At 42.1% G+C, this 18,050-nt stretch overlaps 1 protein-coding gene across 1 annotated transcript in view; it reads right to left on the minus strand.

The window, feature by feature from the left end:
* TRUB1 (TruB pseudouridine synthase family member 1) overlaps window positions 1-13,217 on the minus strand; it is a 29,218-nt gene extending 16,001 nt beyond the window's left edge. The window contains exons 1-3 of the mRNA XM_061458664.1: window positions 12,980-13,217; window positions 11,185-11,277; window positions 7,358-7,413 (exon numbers count right to left, since the gene is read on the minus strand). Of these exons, the coding sequence (XP_061314648.1) occupies window positions 7,358-7,413; window positions 11,185-11,277; window positions 12,980-13,124 (294 nt within the window). The 5' untranslated portion in view covers window positions 13,125-13,217. The remainder of the gene's footprint in view (window positions 1-7,357; window positions 7,414-11,184; window positions 11,278-12,979) is intronic.
* Between the last annotated feature and the right edge of the window lie 4,833 nt (window positions 13,218-18,050).

An 18,050-nucleotide genomic window follows, 5' to 3' on the forward strand; every position in this document is an offset into this window, starting at 1 on the left:
AATTACAGAAAGGTCCAGAGGAATAAAGGCAACACTGACCTCGTGAATGGAAGAACAGGAAAAAAAAAAATTACACTAGAGCATGCTCTTAAAATATTCTACATTTTTGGGGGAAAGATTTTCTGCAGCACAATAGGTGCAGTCTCCTCAAGATTTCTAACAATTTAAAAAGTGTGAATATTAACAGAGCATGAAGCTGAGCTATTAATAGATTAGGCCTCTGGGGTGAGCATAAAAGACACTCCAGCAATACACAGCATGTCAAGCCAGCTTACTAATGGTACCACTGCAGGAAAGTGTATCTCTACTATCAACAGCTGCTTCTTCTACGATTTTGTTCTGGGGATACTGGGCAGGGCAGGAAAGAGTAGATATTCAAATCCATGCCTTCTCTTACAATTTGTTACCAAAAACACAGGTTAAAAAATGTATCAGATCTCGCGCAGTAACAGGTAATCAAAGATGTCAACAACGTGTAACATATAAAAGGCACATTTAAGACCATTTAATCCAGCCACACTTTAGCACTTTCCGATTCCTGCATCCTCCTCTGTGTGGCCATAACATCCTCTCAGTGCACCTCATTTTGATAACACCTTCTACACATTCTCAAAACACATAAAACCCAACATTATTCATGCATTTTCCCAACCTTCTTTTTATATAAGCATTCACCTTGCAACAAAGTAAGGAAGACAACCCTACTTTCATAAAGTGACATTGATCTCTAGTTAATATCTTGAGGCATTCAGGGAAAAAAAAAATGTTGTCAGTAATGTAAAATGATACACACAGGATAGAAATCAATGCTAAGTTTGCATAAACAATAATGGGTCTCTGAACCAACCTCCTCAGCTCTGAAAGAGGTCATAGAATTACAGCAGTCTTTGCAGAACCAGAACTTACTTTGTCAGGTGTCAGCAGTGGTTAAAAAAAAAAAAGGCAAACTATAATAGTGGTACTGGGATATAGATGTTACAGAATACAGACATTAAGTAGGACAAGTTTTATTAATAGACATGACATCTTTGCACTGTACTGTGCAAACACACAAGGAAGTATTCCTTGAGTGTTTGCACAGTAACGTACGAAATACCATGTAAGAGAAATGTCAAGACTTCTCTGTCCTTTAGCTATATTTCAGGAATGCAGTATACTCCATCTAAAGCACAAAACAGTAACTAAATGGGTAAAATTAAGCAACCACTACACGTCAGGAAGAATTCACCTCACCAGTCTACAAGGGCTGAAACACATCCATCTGCCCGTGGGTTAATATCTCTCATAAAACCATCACTCCAGCTCCAATCTGCCAGTCCCTTTCCGTAAGGGAAACTTATAAAGCACCTTTCAAAACAAGCCTGGGAACTAAAATTCATAACTCCACTGAGTTCAGAAAAACAACATGGGCTCAATAGAGATACTGGATTTATGGCACACTGAAATGTTACCTCACACTAACCCCTTCACATGCCACAATGTATAATCTACCAGGCTCTCTTTTTTCCCCTAGGAGATAACCTTATCATCTCCTCTTTTCCTCTCCTACCTCCCTTATAAGGAGACAATAATTTCTTCGGGCTTGCACAAAGGCAAAACAGTGACATTTTGTGTAGCTACAATCCATTTTGCTTAAATGAGCAGGTCACATGATGTACTCTTTTTATGATACTTCTCCCATCTCAATAACCCTTGGTTATTGTGGATAAGATACCATAAACAAAGAGATGTGAGAATGTAAGAAGGCATGGACCACAGAGTGAAAAATGAGAAGGTGTTGCAAATGACAAATTTGCTAGGGGAAGAGCTAAAAAGCGAACAAACCACTTTTACTTGGATTCCTCCAAGACAAATATAGACAGTTGGCTATGTTAATATTGCAATTCAGAAGCAAAAGCCCAACTAAAACCACAGATCAACACAAGCAAGATGGGATCTGAGAAATCATCAGCAAGCAATAACATTCCCCGTCATCCTGAGACTGGTTTGGCTGATCAATTGTGAGCAATACCTTGCTATCCTGCAAGGAGATAAATTTTCTTTCTCTAGTTTATTACAGCAGGTAATAAAATGTAGCTCATCTGTGTAGAACAGTCTTGGGGTCTTACCTATAACTGCTTGCCCAGACAGAATTGTTGGTATACCGCACTCAAAAGCATCTACAGCATTGTGACAGAACAAGGGGTAATGGATTTAAACTGAAACACAGGAAGTTCAGGTTAGATATAAGGAAGAAGTTCTTTACTGTGAGGGTGGTGAGGCACTGAAAAGGTTGCCCAAAGTGGTAAATGCTCCACCCATGGCAGTGTTCAAGGCCAGGCTGGACAGAGCCTTGGGCAACATGGTCTAGTGTGAGATGTCCCTGCGCGTGGCAGGGGGTTGGAACTGGATGATCTTAAGGCCTTTCCAACCCAAACCACTCTATAATTCTATGATGAACTATTTTTCCTTTCAGAAAGTATGGTCTTTCTGGTCCAGAAGATTCCTACTTCACTAAACAAATCTGCAATACACTTAAAGTCCATGGCTTCTGTTTTAAATCTGAGAAAGGCCATAAAGATCCAAACACCATGTCCCATACTATGCCAGTTAGTCTAATAAAAAGTATTACCACTACCCACAAATCTTGCCCTGCCAAGAGACTTTAAAAATATCAGAATATGAAGAAGAAAACAGAACACATCACTATACACTGTACAAATAAGTAGTTTTGGCTTTATCAGTTCCAAAAGAAAGCAAACTGAAGCAAAGCGCTCAGCTGGTGATACTGCAGAGGATTCTTTTTTAAGATTAAAAGTAAGAGCACACACCACCAAGAGCATCCTTCAAAAGGAAAGTCAACTCAATTTTCTTGCACTCGTAACTCAAATATGCAAACTGGAACACAAACTGCTTTTGAAATACATTAAAAAAAAAAACAAACCCACAAAAAAAACCACCACACAAGGCTCTTTAAAAAGAAAATGAGGATTTTCAAAGGAACAGCACTTACACCATCATGGTGTGCATGTTAATGTGCAAACACACAAATATTGGCAGAAGAATAGAGGTCTCAGAGATGCCGAGTTCTTATGAGCCTCCTGTAAAGAGACAGATAGAGGAAATAAATCTATTGCAGCTTCCACGAAGAAAAAGTCTCCAGGGGGAGCCCCACTGTATTGCTGGGTACTAAAGAGTCCACATGGGGCTTTGGTGTCTAACGAGCTGTAAACAAGAAAAGGCTTCATTAGTTCTGCTCCTTACAGAACTACTAGATGTGCTTTTTAATGCATTATTAATACATTGAACTCATTGCCAAAAGATGGAAGCAAAGGACTTAATTCCAAAAAAATGAATTCGTGGAGAAAGCTTGCAACCTTTAGGTTTGAGAAGCTAAGGGATACAAATTAAAGCCTAATTTTTAGGACAGTAAGATAATTACAGGAGGTAAAGAAACAACCTTCCGTATGGACATGTTGTTCCACAGCACATGGTACCAACACCAGAAGACAAAGAATTTTGCAATACTCAAACTCTAATCCCAGAATTACGCTGCAAAAAGTAACTTGCATATCTCTCAGTAAACCTCTGACATGATCTGAACCTACACCTGCTCACGCAAGCCCTCTCCCGTAAGGAGATGTAGGATTCAAATGTGACTGGCAAGCTTTAAGACCTCATCACTGAACTAGGGCTCATTTTCCACCCAGGATTTAAGAGCTCAAATTTTAAAAATTGTGATAAATTGAAGCTATCACATATTAGGTCACTGATGTATCTTCATTCTGCCCATAATCTCCTTTTCTCTTTCTAGTCCTTGTTAACATTTGGAGTCTGGGTTGTACCCTATCTAGTTATTAGGGTTTTTTTCATAGTGTTTAGTTCTGGAGAGGCCACAGCTTTTAAGATTAAATTTTCTATTTTAACTAGTTCCTGCCTAAGCTTGCGCAACCAATGCAACGTACTCAGGCAACCCACATCAAGTCACTCATGAGCACTTGGGGTTTCAGATTGTGTGTGGACCATGAGAAGCTGGATCCTCAGATAAACCCAACGCGCTCATGCTTTCTGCTGCTCGAGAGGCACTGGCTTCAAGCACAGTTTGATGGATGCTCTGGCTTCATTCACACTGGTATGACTCAAGTTCTCTTTAGATGAACCCAGATTTACTGCATGGCATAATATGCCAATGAAGCACGAAAGTGAAGTCTGAAAGTTTTAATTACCCTGTTTTATCCCACCTAAAAATTAAGGCTGTAAGTGTTGGAAGAGATCTCCTCCCAAAGGAAAGTATTAGAATAATGAAGAATTTCATTACTTTTTGCTCTTCCGTTTTCTTTCTCTGATGAGTTCCTGATCATCTCCCTCATTGCTTCTATATAACAGCACATTGTGGTAGATTAGAGTTTTTAAAGCAGGATTACCACTTTGGAAACTGTGATCTTAGCTAGCATTTTCTAGCCCATTTCCCCCCCCCAAAAGATCACTTCTACAGTGTGTTTGAGACAGACAAGTCACCAATAAGACTGAGCCATTCAGAAACAACTAAGCATAATATAAACTGCTCCACCCCTACCATATTACTTTTACTGGTGAAGCAGGAAATGGTTTCTCATTCTACTAACTTCATTTTGCAAACACAATAAAAAGATTGCTCTCAAAATAATGGAATGCAAAAAAGTCCAAGCAAGACCAAGTCCAAATCCCAGAAAACAAGAAAGGTGTTTTTCCTACGTAACATGTATTAAATGCTCAGTATTTACATTCCAGATCCAAGAGCATTCCACTTCTCCCCCTCAATTGGAATATTTGAAATAAAATACAGCAAACAAACAAAACCAAAGCCAGCTTGCACATATTTTTATTTCTGGATAAATACTAAGAATTCAATGAGAAATCTGGAACAGTAAGTAGGTATTGCCCTTGGCTGAACATTTCTATTTGTTTTGAGTTAATTCATGGGGAGGTCAAACCAATGGAAAATTAGATTTACACTGGAGGAGCAACACTCCTTGCATAATGCGTATGAGTTGCAAATCAAGTGATAATGTTCAGAGCTGCCACACAGAGTCAGGAAAGTTTCACACAATGTTTGGGAAAAAAAAAAGAAATAGTCCAATCTCTGGCAGAGCCACCATATGGAGTTTACTGCAGTAACATACGTTTTGGCCACTCAGCATAGCTCTGCTGCCAACAATGATAGACTGAACTACTTCTTTACAAGATACATCCCTATACCCAAACAGTAAATCCTAGCTAGAGAAGCTCAGACAGTTCAACTCTATAGTAATAAAAGGAACAAAAGAAAAACCTCACACTTCAACACACACTTCAGCATCAACAATGGTAAAAAAAAAAAAGATGCAATAAAAGTATAAACTCCTAGCAAGTGGCATGGAATGCAAAATGACACTCAAGCCTTTTAGACAGTGATGGGTTTATCTGTACCAAATCTCTTGCTACATTATGAGCCATGGAGTCAGTGTGGTCAGAAAGACAAACAGGCAGATAACTGGCAGATCCTTCAACCTCCTTTAGACCCACAAATTATTATATGCCTAATTTATTGCAGTATAAATAGAATGTGTTAAAGAAGAGGCAAGTCAATCTCAAAATGAAGGCTCTTAACTTTAGTGATAAGACAAGGGGTAAAATGGGTTCAAACTTACAGGAGATTTAGGTTAGATATCAGGAAGTTCTTCCCTGTGAGAGTGGTGAGGCACTGGAACAAGTTGTCCAGAGCAGCTGTGGCTGCCCAGTCCCTGACCTTGTTCAAGGCCAGATTGGACAGGGCTCGGAGCAACCTGGTCTAGTGTGAGGCATCCCTGCCTATGGCAGGGGGGTGGAAAGGGATTATCTTAAGGTCCTTTCCAACCCAAACCATTCCATGATTCTATGACTGCCATGCCCCTGGCACAAATGTTAGCTACCCCACACTCCTTGCCACATCAGAACACACAAACAGTTGCAGGTGAACAGCTATCTACAGTAAGGATGTAACTTTGCTTGCCTCATTGAATCAAGTCCTCACAGGTTATGCCAATCTAAAGCCAGGTGAGAGCTGATGGATCTAGCTGCTGTAGTTCACCAGACTGCCCTCACTGCCCATTTAGCTGAAGTATCTCAGTGACATTTTTTAACTTAAAGTTCTTTGAAAGGAGATGTCAGGCTGTAGCTGCTTACACTTTCATTGTAAATCCAGCCCCCGTTGCTTACTGCACGTTTCAAAACACAGATACCTCTGAAATCCAGTCCTATAGACCAAATGCAAAACATTACAGTCAGTGCACAGACTTGACAGTGACTACATTTTGGATCAGACTCTATGGCTATGTTCATTTACCCTCCTTGTATTTTCTTCTCTCAAATTATTTGCCTTTCAGTTGAACTGAAGACTGTCAAATTGTACCTCAAGCTATCAGTTCAGCACCTTAAAGAGCTTAAGTGTTCAGACCAGAAGAGAATGGCAAAACCACCAGAATAAAATGCATTAGAAAGGCCATCAATTTGCTGAGCCCACTATTGACTTTCCCTGAGTCTAACATTAAATTTGGAAGGCTTAATTGATTTCTCCATCTGTCATTCTTACCTAAACTTCTTATTTACGAATAATGGCTAAATCAACAGGATTTTACTTGCAAAGAAAGAATCAACACTGGTAGATTATTCTTATGAGTACATGCACTTGTTTGTGTACGTAACACCTACAATCTGGAGTGCACTGCCAAAGACATAGTACCACTAATCAAGAGCAGCAATGCACAAGACTGCTATCAGTCAAGGCTCCAGTGTGGATTATTTCAGGCAGCCACAGGGCTTTTGTTTCCTTTGGCTTCTTACACCTATCAATGGTTTGTAGAGCACAGGAGCTGCTATCTGGAACAGCTACTATCACAAACACACCTTAATTCCAAAAGATGCTTTTAAGGCCTCATGGTATTTAAGAGAGAAAAGAAACAAAGAGCATCTGTTACTGCAACCTAATAATGATTACGTTATCTATACACAAAGACCAAAACCTAAACCATTGTACATAATTACATCCCCAAAACATAATTTACAGTGCCATCTTTCTTATAGTTTGTTTTGGGTATTTGGGGGGTGTAGAGGTAAACATTAAATATATAACTCTTAGTGCAAAATAGGAATTTGGGCTTTATTAACATTTTGTAGACAAACCAAGACAAACCATTCTGGATGTAAAAATCTTAATATCAAATTTTTGACAAAATACAGAAAGGAGCTGAAGTACACATTTAACATAAATACACGGAATGCTTAAGCTATTTGTATGCTGATGCAACTCTCCACAGGAAGAAAAAAAGAAAAACAAACAAACAAAAAATCCCATTAATAGAAGTCATTGAGCATTCCTTACCTTGGAACCCGCCAACATAGTTCCCAGCATTTTTGTTCCTTTTCCAATACCAATCACTGCAAAGACAGAAGAAGAAATGCCGCTTCAAACCCAGCTCTGCAGTTCCCTTATTGCACACCATCCACTACTAAATATTATGCTATTCAGAAATATAGCCTTTCACCGTCTCTTAGCATAGAAAGGGAGTCACAGAATCATAGAATTGTTTGGGTTGGAAAGGACCTGAAGATCATCTAGTTCCAACGCCCCTGCCATGGGCAGGGACACCGCACACTAAACCATGTCACCAAAGGCTCTGCCCAACCTGGCTTTGAACACTGCCAGGGATGGAGCATTCACCACTTCTTTGGGCAACCTGTGCCAGTACCTCACCACCCTCACAGTAAAAAACTTCTTCCCTATACCTAACATGAGCTTCCCCTGTTTCAGTTTAAACCCATTACCCCTTGTCCTGTCGCTACAGTCCCAGATGAAGATTTCCTCTCCAGCATCCTTGTAGGCCCCCCTTCAGATACTGGAAGGCTGCACTCAACAGAAAGCATCCCTGATTGTCAAACATGGGAGTAGTGAGAGGAAAAGTCTAAAGCAGAAGATAAATAAGCTTCACCTATTCTTAAAATGCTTTAATTAAACCCATTTATTTATTTATCTTTTAATCACCAAAGAAATGGATAGTGCAATTAACATCATCTTGGTTTGATGAAGGCTGTGGCTCACTAATAATTAATCCAGCCTTCACTGTAACTAAATGGCCCATTTAAAGGTTGATAGTGACCAAGAGTAATACAGCAAGACAGCGTAATGAAATTGTTTATCAGGCTTAGAGCAAGAAAATAAAATAATCAAAAGGTCCAACTGCCTCTCAAAAATCTTTCATAATCAAACCTTCCCATTACTGCATATACAGACCACTGTCTTTTCAATCTTAAACCAGTACTCTGCAAAACAGCAGTCAACTCTTCATAAAAGAAAAAGACAGTAAAAGAGCTCTATCTTATATTTTACCTTAAAGCTGTTTACAAGGTGCTTTCCCTGAATCTGCTTTCCTACTGATTTTCTCCACATACAGCAAACCAAAGAAACAATGAAAATTTTAAAAGGAAAGCAGGTTTGTGTACAACTCATGGAATACATAACTGCTTATGCCCTTGGTTTTAATAAAATTACAGGAGTTAAGGGAGCTTGCAGGAAATCAGCTCTATGTTAAGCTGGAGTCAGTACCAGAAACATTAAGCTGACAATGAATCTGTCTTTAAAAACAAACCAAATATTTGTGCTCTAATGCTTCTCAATCTTTACACTCTGAGACTCATTAGATGACTTCTCATTCTTGATTACTTCTCATCTTGCTCCTGAGGGTATTTAGTCACACATGCCCTTGTGCTCATGAACCTTCAGTTCAGCCTGTTCCTGTCATTTGCAAGACAGGAAAGAGCTGCAACAAGGCGGAGAAAAGGAGATAGCATACAGATAAAACTTTATAACCACTGTTCCTGCAACGTGATGAAATCACTGACACTGCTACATAACTGCTGAGCTGAAGTTTGCTAAGGGGTGTCAAGAGATTCAATAGAATCATTTTAAAGAGACACTGAATGCTTTTGTGAGCAAGACACTAACAATTTTCCCCATTAATCATCAGCTTGTGTAACACGTATTATTGAAAGGTGGCATAAACGAAACTTGCCAGACTACACAGAGCCTAACAAAGTTTAACTGAATTTTTAGTTTTGGTACTTCATCTTTTCTTCTCCTATGGAAGCACAATTCTTAACTGCCCTACAGAAACAAGCTAAATATTTACAATTCCCACTGTACAATAAGAAAAACTGGAACCCCAACCATGGACTAACGTAAGATATTCATTAAGACTTGACCTACAGTTCCTTGCTTCTTATATCTTAAAATGTGAGACATAATGTTGAGAAGTAGAAGTTGAATCCTAGCTCTCACCACCTTCCAAATGCAACAGAAGCCACAGATGGGGAGAGACAAAAGATTATCCCTCAGTCAGCAGTCACTTCAGGCTCCTACCAGTGTGAGGCCACCAATACCACCTGGTCTCTATGCTGCCTTTCACTCACATGCCATTCATCACCAACCTCTGTCTTCAAGGTCCTTCCTCATTTGAACTTGCTGTCAGTAAAAAAATATGAAAGTCTATTTTCAGATGAAAAGCACAGCTCAGTTATTTGCAGTGCATTTGGCATGCTAAGCAAGACTCTCTGTTGACTAATTCACTAGCTCCCATGAACAAAGTTATAGATATGCAGTACATAAAATCTGGGAAACAGCCACTTCAGATCAAGAAAGGTTAGAGGTTTCAGAAAATAAATACTATTGTACAACTGACCAAGAGGAAAGAAAACTTTCTGCCTCACCACCCTATCCATCCCTATCTGAGTAACTTGCTTCTGCTGTGTTCTCCACTCTCCTCAATATCTTACCCAAACCCACAAGAAATTTGGGCACATTCCCATTCCTCTACAGTTTTGTCCTTTCCAATCTAGCTACCACTGATTTTCCTGTGTGTGTTTTGTATGGCATTGGAATGATCACTCCATAGCATATTAAGGTGATGCACTTCTGTCTTTACCAAGCACATCAAGCCCAAGTACTTTTTGTCATGCCACAGGAGCGGGCTTTGGAGACTGCTGGATATCAGAGAGCAGTAGGAGAAGCAATTAAGAGGCATGAGTGATTTTTCTTTTCCTCTGGATCAATGCTGTTGACTTCCCACAATGAGCAGTAACATGCTCAAAGGGAACATCTGTGTAGAAGAAAAATGTCCGCTTCAGCAGTACACAGGGTATTCTCCAGTGAGCAGCTACACATTACAGGAAATTAAAACAAAATGAGATAGCAGGTACTTCTAGCCTAAGAATGTTACATTTTGCAATGTTCATAGGTGACAGAGAAGAACAATTACCAGCCTATAGGCCTCTACTAGCAACACCCTTCATGAAAACAACCTTCCCTTGAAGCACAGCTCTTCCTGAACAATAAAAAAGTGGATTTACTTTCAGTATATACTCACAGTTGTACCTGTTGCCTTTCAATACCAAAAAAGTATTTCTGTTATTTCTTCTAGCTAAGTAGAGGTACAAGGTTATAAGTTAAGCAAGGTGTAGTCTGCATGTTACTTAGAACTGTTGGTGACAATATGTGATATGGGAATCATCCAGCCCAATGGTCACAGCCACAGCCAGGTTTTCAACACCAGCAACTGGCACATCCTGTTCCTTAGTAAAACAAAGGAATGTGAAAAACAGATTGATTGGTATCAAAATTAAAAGATGAAATCTCTCTGACGACTCTTCTTTATGAAGCAAGACAGGACAGGAAGCAAAAAGTCCTTCTGTGCTGAGCCTTAAAAAAGCAGCAGCTGAATTGCTCTTATACATCTTTCATTTGGTGACTATTACAACTCAAAAGGCTCCCTCAAAATCCCAGAAAAGCCTTAGTTTAAGAACAAATACTTTAGGAAATTATGCTATTAATCCCCAGCTGAAGTAAAAAAAAAAAAACATCAATTTCTGAGGTAATTTAGAATTCATTACACAAGAATCTTTATGTTCATGTAATAACTCACAGGTTATTTCAGGAGTTGGGGGTAGGGAACATAGCCTTCTGTTAAAAAAAAAAAGCAAACATGTAAAAGTATATGCAAAAGAAATTTAACCCAGACCACAATCACCTGCCCTTCCTCCAACACCAGAAAGCTTGCCATGCTTATCTCAAATTGTTCCTCCACCTCTGATTTCATGTAGGGATGAAAATGTTCCCCAAAGTCACTCTCTGATGACTGCATTTATATTTTACATTACCCAGAACTCCTTCAGCTGCACTGTCCAAAGTTCCACCATGTCCAATTTTCAAAACCTGATTTCTTTTGCTCCTATTTGTTCGCACGCCAGCTTCTGCAAACAGAAATTGAAAGGAAACATTATAGAATAACCTTACAACACAGGAAAAATTGCACATATTTCCAGTTTGCTAAAGAAGATAAATATCAATTACTTAAACTATGAATTAGTAGTGCAGAAATTGCTGTCCTGAATAAGACCAGTGATTCATCTAGATCTACTCTCAAACTCAAACAATTTGCAAGCTATATTCACCTAGATTCTAATCAAGCCTTATGTACTGTTATAAACAGATGTTCAGAAAATGTCACTACAAAACCTGGTAGAGAGTTCACCTGCGAAGTTTCACTAACAAAGCACGCAAGAACTAGCAGCAGAGCTCCTGAAATCATCTCATATATACAAAATGAATGCTACCTAATCTGAGCAATTCCTACTGTTTTACTTTCATGCAATGGGTCATGTATGAAGATAAGCTGAGAAAGTTGGGGCTGTTCAGCCTGGAGAAGAGAAGGCTTCAGGGAGACGTCAGAGCAGCCTTCCAGTATCTGAAGGGGGCGTACAGGGATGCTGGGGAGGGACCGTTCATTAGGGACTGTAGTGACAGGACAAGGGGCAATGGGTTAAAACTTAAACAGAGGAAGTTTAGATTGGATACACAGAATAAATTCTTTCCTGTGAGGGTGGTGAGGCACTGGAATGGGTTGCCCAGGGAGGTTCTGAATGCTCCATCCCTGGTAGTGTTCAAGACCAGGTTGGACAAGGCCTTGGGTGATATGGTTTAGTGTGAGGTGTCCCTGCCCATGGCAGGGGTGTTGGAACTAGATGATCTTAAGGTCCTTTCCAACCCTAACTATTCTATGATTCTATGAATAAGCACTTACCAATATGAAAGTTGGTTCTCACTTCATCAGCAAGTGCCCAAAAGTCCAGATTAGATTATCAAGTCCACATACTTTATAAAGAGAATCTAGGCCATAGTCCCTCAAACTTTACAATGATAACACTTTTTTTCCCCCCAGTAACTGACAGCTGGGGTTACCTGTATTCACAAAAAGCAGTTTCTGCAGTGTCCTCAGGACTTTCAAACTCCTCAACACAATGTGGTTTTCACTCTTTTGGTGGTATTTATTGTATTTTTTAATGGCAATAAGCAGTGGGACTGAAGCAGCACATCCTGCCAGTGCTGTGCTGAGCTGCTGACAGCCATTCTGGCAGATGGGTGCACGCTGTCCCGGGGAGTATGCCCAACAGCTCTCCAACCAACCTGGGACCCCCTCGGCTGTCCACCGCAGGACTGGAGCTTTCTGCTAGTGCAAATCTTATCCTATACAAATTGAAGGCTCACATCACGCTGTACCACAGGCAATACCACATGCCTGCCCCAAGTAAGGAAGTGGTGAATACGGCTTTACAACAATCGTGCTGTGTAACCAACACACTGAGTCTCGCGGGCAACCAGCAGCTGCATGCAGTGAGCCAGAACGTACCCAGGAATGGCTCCGTCCCCCAGTCCGACCCGTACCGCGGCTCAGAAAGGGGGTGCAGTGCCTTGACAGGGGTTGCGGTCGGGACCCCCAGCCAAAGCGCTCGAGGACTAAACGCATGTTCACTGCAGGCCACCCTGCTCCTGCCTGGGGACTACGAGCACCTCTCTGTTACGACTCCCTCACCAACACCCCACCTCGCGTCTCCATGCCCACCTCGGGGAGTGTGTGCTGCACCTCGCCTCCCCCGGCCCGCGCCCGGCGCCTACCTGCCAGCAGCTTCTCCTTCAGGAGGTTGAGCACGCCGGCCGAGGTGGGCCCCTTGGGCTTGTACACGGCGAACAGCCCGCTGAGGGAGAAAAGCTTCTCGGCCGCTTTGCCGAGCACCACGCCGCCACCCTCCCTCGCAGCCATGCTCCCTCCCGGCAGGCCCGGACACCAGCCCGCCACAACCGCCCGCCTTCCTCCCCGCCCGGGGACCGCTGGGAAATGTAGTCCGGCTGCGGGCCGGCTGAGAGGAGAGCCCGGGAGGGGAGGCGGGTACCCCAGCACAGCCTGCCTATGCCATATCCCCCCTCCTGCTGGGAGTATTACAGTATCACAGTATGCTAGAGATTGGAAGGGACCTCGAAAGATCATCTAGTCCAATCCCCCTGCCGGAGCAGGAACACCTAGATAATGTTACACAGGAATGCGTCCAGGCGGGTTTTGAATGTCTCCAGGGAAGGAGACTCCACAACCTCCCTGGGCAGCCTGTTCCAGTGTTCCGTCACCCTCACTGAGAAGAAGTTTCTTCTCAAGTTTAAGTGGAACCTCTTGTGTTCCAGTTTGTACCCATGTATTGTAGGCATTTAAGCAAGCTGTGCTTGAGCAAGGCACCGAGAGCTTGGATGTTTTGTTCATAAATTTCGTTTATTTATTTGTAAGAGCCTGTAGATGAAACCATGAAGAGACAGAGAGTTACAGGGAAATAAATGCACAGCTAGCAAAGGGCTATGTACATCCCTAGTTCCCCCCCCAGAGCTTGAGAGAAGCAAATCTTCCTGCTCAAGTCGATGCTGTCTCTGTACAGCGCAGGTTCAAGGTCTCTGTGTGGTTTTTCAGCCTGTACTGAAGACAGCGGCTTGCTCAGTGCCTGCTCACACCTTCCACGGCAGCTGCATGGGCTCAGCGCTTCCATTTGCGGGCTGCCATCACTGCATCTGTGAGATGGGCAAAGGCTGCCTGCGGCTAGCAGTGCCCGCCAGCCTCCCCTGCACATCCTCTGTGAGTGTTATTCATCACAGAACCCCAGACTGGTTTGTGTTGGAAGGGACCTCAAAGCTCATCCAGTTCCACCCCCCTGCCGTGGGCATGGACAACTTCCACTAGAGCAGGTTGCTCCAAGCCCCTGTGTCCAGCCTGGCCTTGAACACTGCCAGGGATGGGGCAGCCACAGCTTCTCTGGGCACCCTGTGCCAGCGCCTCAGCACCCTCACAGGGAAGAAGTTTTTCACATAATCTGGCACCTTATTTGCTTAGGTCTCACCTGCATGGCTGTAATCTGGCTGTGGAAGGGTGCAACGGTGCAGCATTTGCTTCAAGGGTGGATTCACTGGTGAATGTCTTTGCAGGACATGGAAGTGAGGTGTCAGTCCTTCTCCAGAAGCCTCACTTAGGTAAAAGGTCTGTGAGAAAATTGCTGCTGATTGACATGGATTTAAAGCCCAGCAGAGTTGTGGAAGGCATGTTGGATACCAGAGAATCATAGAATCATAGAATAGCTAAGGTTGGAAAGGACCTTAAGATCATCAGTTCCAACCCCCCTGCCATGGGCAGGGACACCTCACACTAAACCATGTCACCCAAGGCTCTGTCCAGCCCGGCCTTGAACACCGCCAGGGCTGGAGCATTCACAACTTCCCTGGTCAACCCAGTGCCTCACCACCCTCACAGTAAACAACTTCTTCCTTACATCCAATCTAAACTTCCCCTGTTTCAGTTTTAACCCATTACCCCTTGTCCTATCACTACAGTTCCTAAGGAAGAGTCCCTCCCCAGCATCCCTATAGCCCCCCTTCAGAGAGTGGAAGGCTGCTATGAGGTCTCCACGCAGCCTTCTCTTCTCCAGGCTGAACAGCCCCAACTTTCTCAGCCTGTCTTCATACAGGAGGTGCTCTAGTCCCCTGATCATCCTCGTGGCCTCCTCTGGACTTGTTCCAACAGTTCCATGTCCTTTTTATGTTGAGGACACCAGAACTGTACACAATACTACAAGCGAGGTCTCACGAGAGCAGAGTAGAGGGGCAGAACCATGATGGAGCTTGTGCTGCAGACATGATTTAGTCAGGCTAATGGTTTTGAAAACCATTCTTACCAATTCACTACTAAAAAGAGATTAAATGCAGATCGCTGTGCAAGCAGGCTAAAGCAAAACTATTTAAACATGGCTATTAATGGTGTTAGTAACCTTCCAAGCAAGGAGGTTGCAGCCCAAGCCCTGAAATGCAAACCTGTCACACCATCATGGGCAGCATCATTGGGTCAGCAGACTTCGGAAAACATCGTGACGGATCAGGGAGAGATTATGCAGAAATGAGAGCTCCACTCTTGGCATAAAGACATCCTTAATGTAAAGAGCACCTCAGCTCTCCAGTAATGCAGTGGCAGATGGGGCCTGTGAAAAAAATCCCTCTGCTGCCTTCTCAGGACTGACCTACGCAGGGAATTGTTTAAAATGCTGTAATTAACCTCACATAGTCGTAGTGCATGAGCTGAAGGCCAGTGCCTGATCCCCAGCACTCTGTTTCCACAAATTGCAAAAAGCTTTTTTATACTTTTTTTTCTCCTTTTTTTTTTTTTTTTTTAGGACAGGGTTTCAGGTGTCTAAAGAAACTACCTACTACTCTCATATTTAGTATTGAGTAGGAAGTCCTTATAGGTCTTCCAAACTTCTTCATCATCAATTAAACCACAACACTTTTGTTATTGCAGCAGATGGAGTCTTTGAAGGCTTGGAAAGGAGATGTTTGCTTTGACTTCAGTGGGCATTGGATAAGGGCCCAAAACAAGAATTGTGAAAAGCTATTAATGACTGTCAGTATTTTAGCTAGCTGGAAGTTTATGTGTACATAAATCACACATAGCTATCTTCATGGGGCAAGGTTATTCAGCATTCAAAATGGTGGGGATGATATACCAAACTGTTCATCTCAAGGGCTTTATTTCAGATTTGCTTTATTTCAGATTTGCCTCGTGTTGCTTGTGATTAAAAGTCATTACCATCTGCTCAGTAGCCTATTTGAAACGAGATGTTTATCTCCCAACAATTCCTAGCCAAGCCAGCATCCACAACAACCAAACTCATGATTAGAGTTACTGACTTTATTTGCAACCTTAATAAAGAGGCTCAGGAAATGGCGGAAAGGATGATGTTGCTTTATGCACGGAACATGACAGGTCTAGTAGAGGCAGGACAAATCCTCCACTTGGGTCACTGGAATTATCCAAAGCAATGCCTTGTGAATCTGGTGCAATTATGCTTTATAGAGAAGAGATAATGGGTAGTAGCTGTTGTACATGCAAACAGCAGATGAGGCCTGTTGCAAAAGAGGAGAAACTTGCTTGTGCAGAACAGAGATGTAACATTTCCTTCTACCTTTCTCCAGAAAGATGCTCACTTCTTTGTGTGCTTTCAGGCTGATAAAATGCTCACAGACCACAATGGAGAAGAAAATGATGCTGCATTACAGCTTTTAAAGTAGATTCAGTAGAAAAACACCATTTCTGTATTTCTTTTCCCTTTATGATTCCAGCTTTATCGACTGTATCCAAATCAGAGCAAATAATTGCAAGGAGGTCAATCATGGCTCATGTTCTTCCTGTAAAAGCAAAGAGCTGCAGCTGTTTGGAAGTTTAGGTCATATGTAAACTGCTCCCTTGTCAGGTAGTGGAATTTTGTCTGTAATAAGAACTATCAAAGCCCTAAATACACAGATTTTTTCGCCCCTCTAACTGTTCTGTCTGTTTGGGTGATCAGGGGGAGATAAATAACTCTTCACTTGTTAGTTCATTCGGATAGGCACAAAGCACATAATTCATCATGTGTGAGTGGTTCTTCTGAACAAAAGTAGCTTCTTCAGTATTGTCGTGGTTTAAACCCAGTCAGGTAACTCGTTCACTCACTTCCCCCTTTCTTTCCCTCCCCCTACTCCCAGAGGGACAGAGAGGAGAATTGAAAAGAATGCAACTCCCACGGGTTAAGATAAGAACAGTTTAGTAACTAAGGTATAACACAGATCACTACTGCTACCACCAATGATAATAATGATAAAGGAAATAACAAGGGAAGAGAATACAACACCTCAGCACCAGCTGACCGATAACTCGGCCCCCAAGCCCGACCAAGCTCCGACCGATACCTCCTCCAACCCTGCAGTCCCAGCCCTTCCAGCTAACTCCCAGTTACATCCTGGGCATGACGTGCTGTGCTATGGAATACCTCTTTGGTCAGTTTGGATCAGGTGTCCTGTCTTTGCTTCCTCCCGGCTTCCCCTCCTCCCTGGCAGAGCATGAGGCTCACAAAGTCCTTGGCCAAACCAAAACATCCTTGTTATCAGCTCTGTTCCCGAGCTGAAAGTCAAAACACAGCACTGCACCAGCTACCAAGAAGGAGAAAAAATGACTGCTACTGCTGAACCCAGGACAAGTATCTTGTTGAACAGCAGTAGTTTTGAGAAAAGAGTGTCAGTTACTGTAAGCAAGGCAAAGCTGTAACTACCTATGGCATACACTCATCCTGGGATTAGCAATTTTTGTTAGTCATTCTCCCCAGGAGAAAAGGTTCTTAAACTGCAGGTATTTCATGAGCAGATTTTTGCATTTTCATCAAACAAGATTGGTATTTAAGGTTTACACCAATTCAGATTTTAAGTCTAAGTCTAGGCTTTGTTTAATTTTAGGAATATTTTCTTCAAACTTTTATCCTGGCTTCTCTCTTATTAGAGGGATTATTTTGAATTAGGAGTAGTTTAGACAAGAGGAGGTTTTGGTTAAGGTTTTATAGTTTTAATTTGAGTTGAACCAGACAAAATACAATCGGATCCAAATGTTTTTAGCTATTCCTTTTTTAAGTGAAATGCAGTTCTGGCAGTTAGCTAAATAAGAGAACAGCAATTTTTCCTGACCACTGGTAGATCACAAATGTTGTAGAGCTATAGAGAAATATGATACAGATATGATTTCAATTGCTCCTTACAGACCTTTTCTGAACATGTTGCATTAGTAAGTGAGGACACATTATGGACTGAAAAGTTAGTTTTAATCTCTGATACGTGCCTAGGTCTGTCTATAATGACGGAG

This window comes from Pezoporus flaviventris, unplaced genomic scaffold (genome assembly GCF_033815535.1).
Source record: "Pezoporus flaviventris isolate CSIRO_AGI_PZ_B2104156 unplaced genomic scaffold, CSIRO_AGI_Pfla_v1 ptg000029l, whole genome shotgun sequence".
In the NCBI taxonomy this organism is placed as follows: domain Eukaryota; kingdom Metazoa; phylum Chordata; class Aves; order Psittaciformes; family Psittacidae; genus Pezoporus; species Pezoporus flaviventris.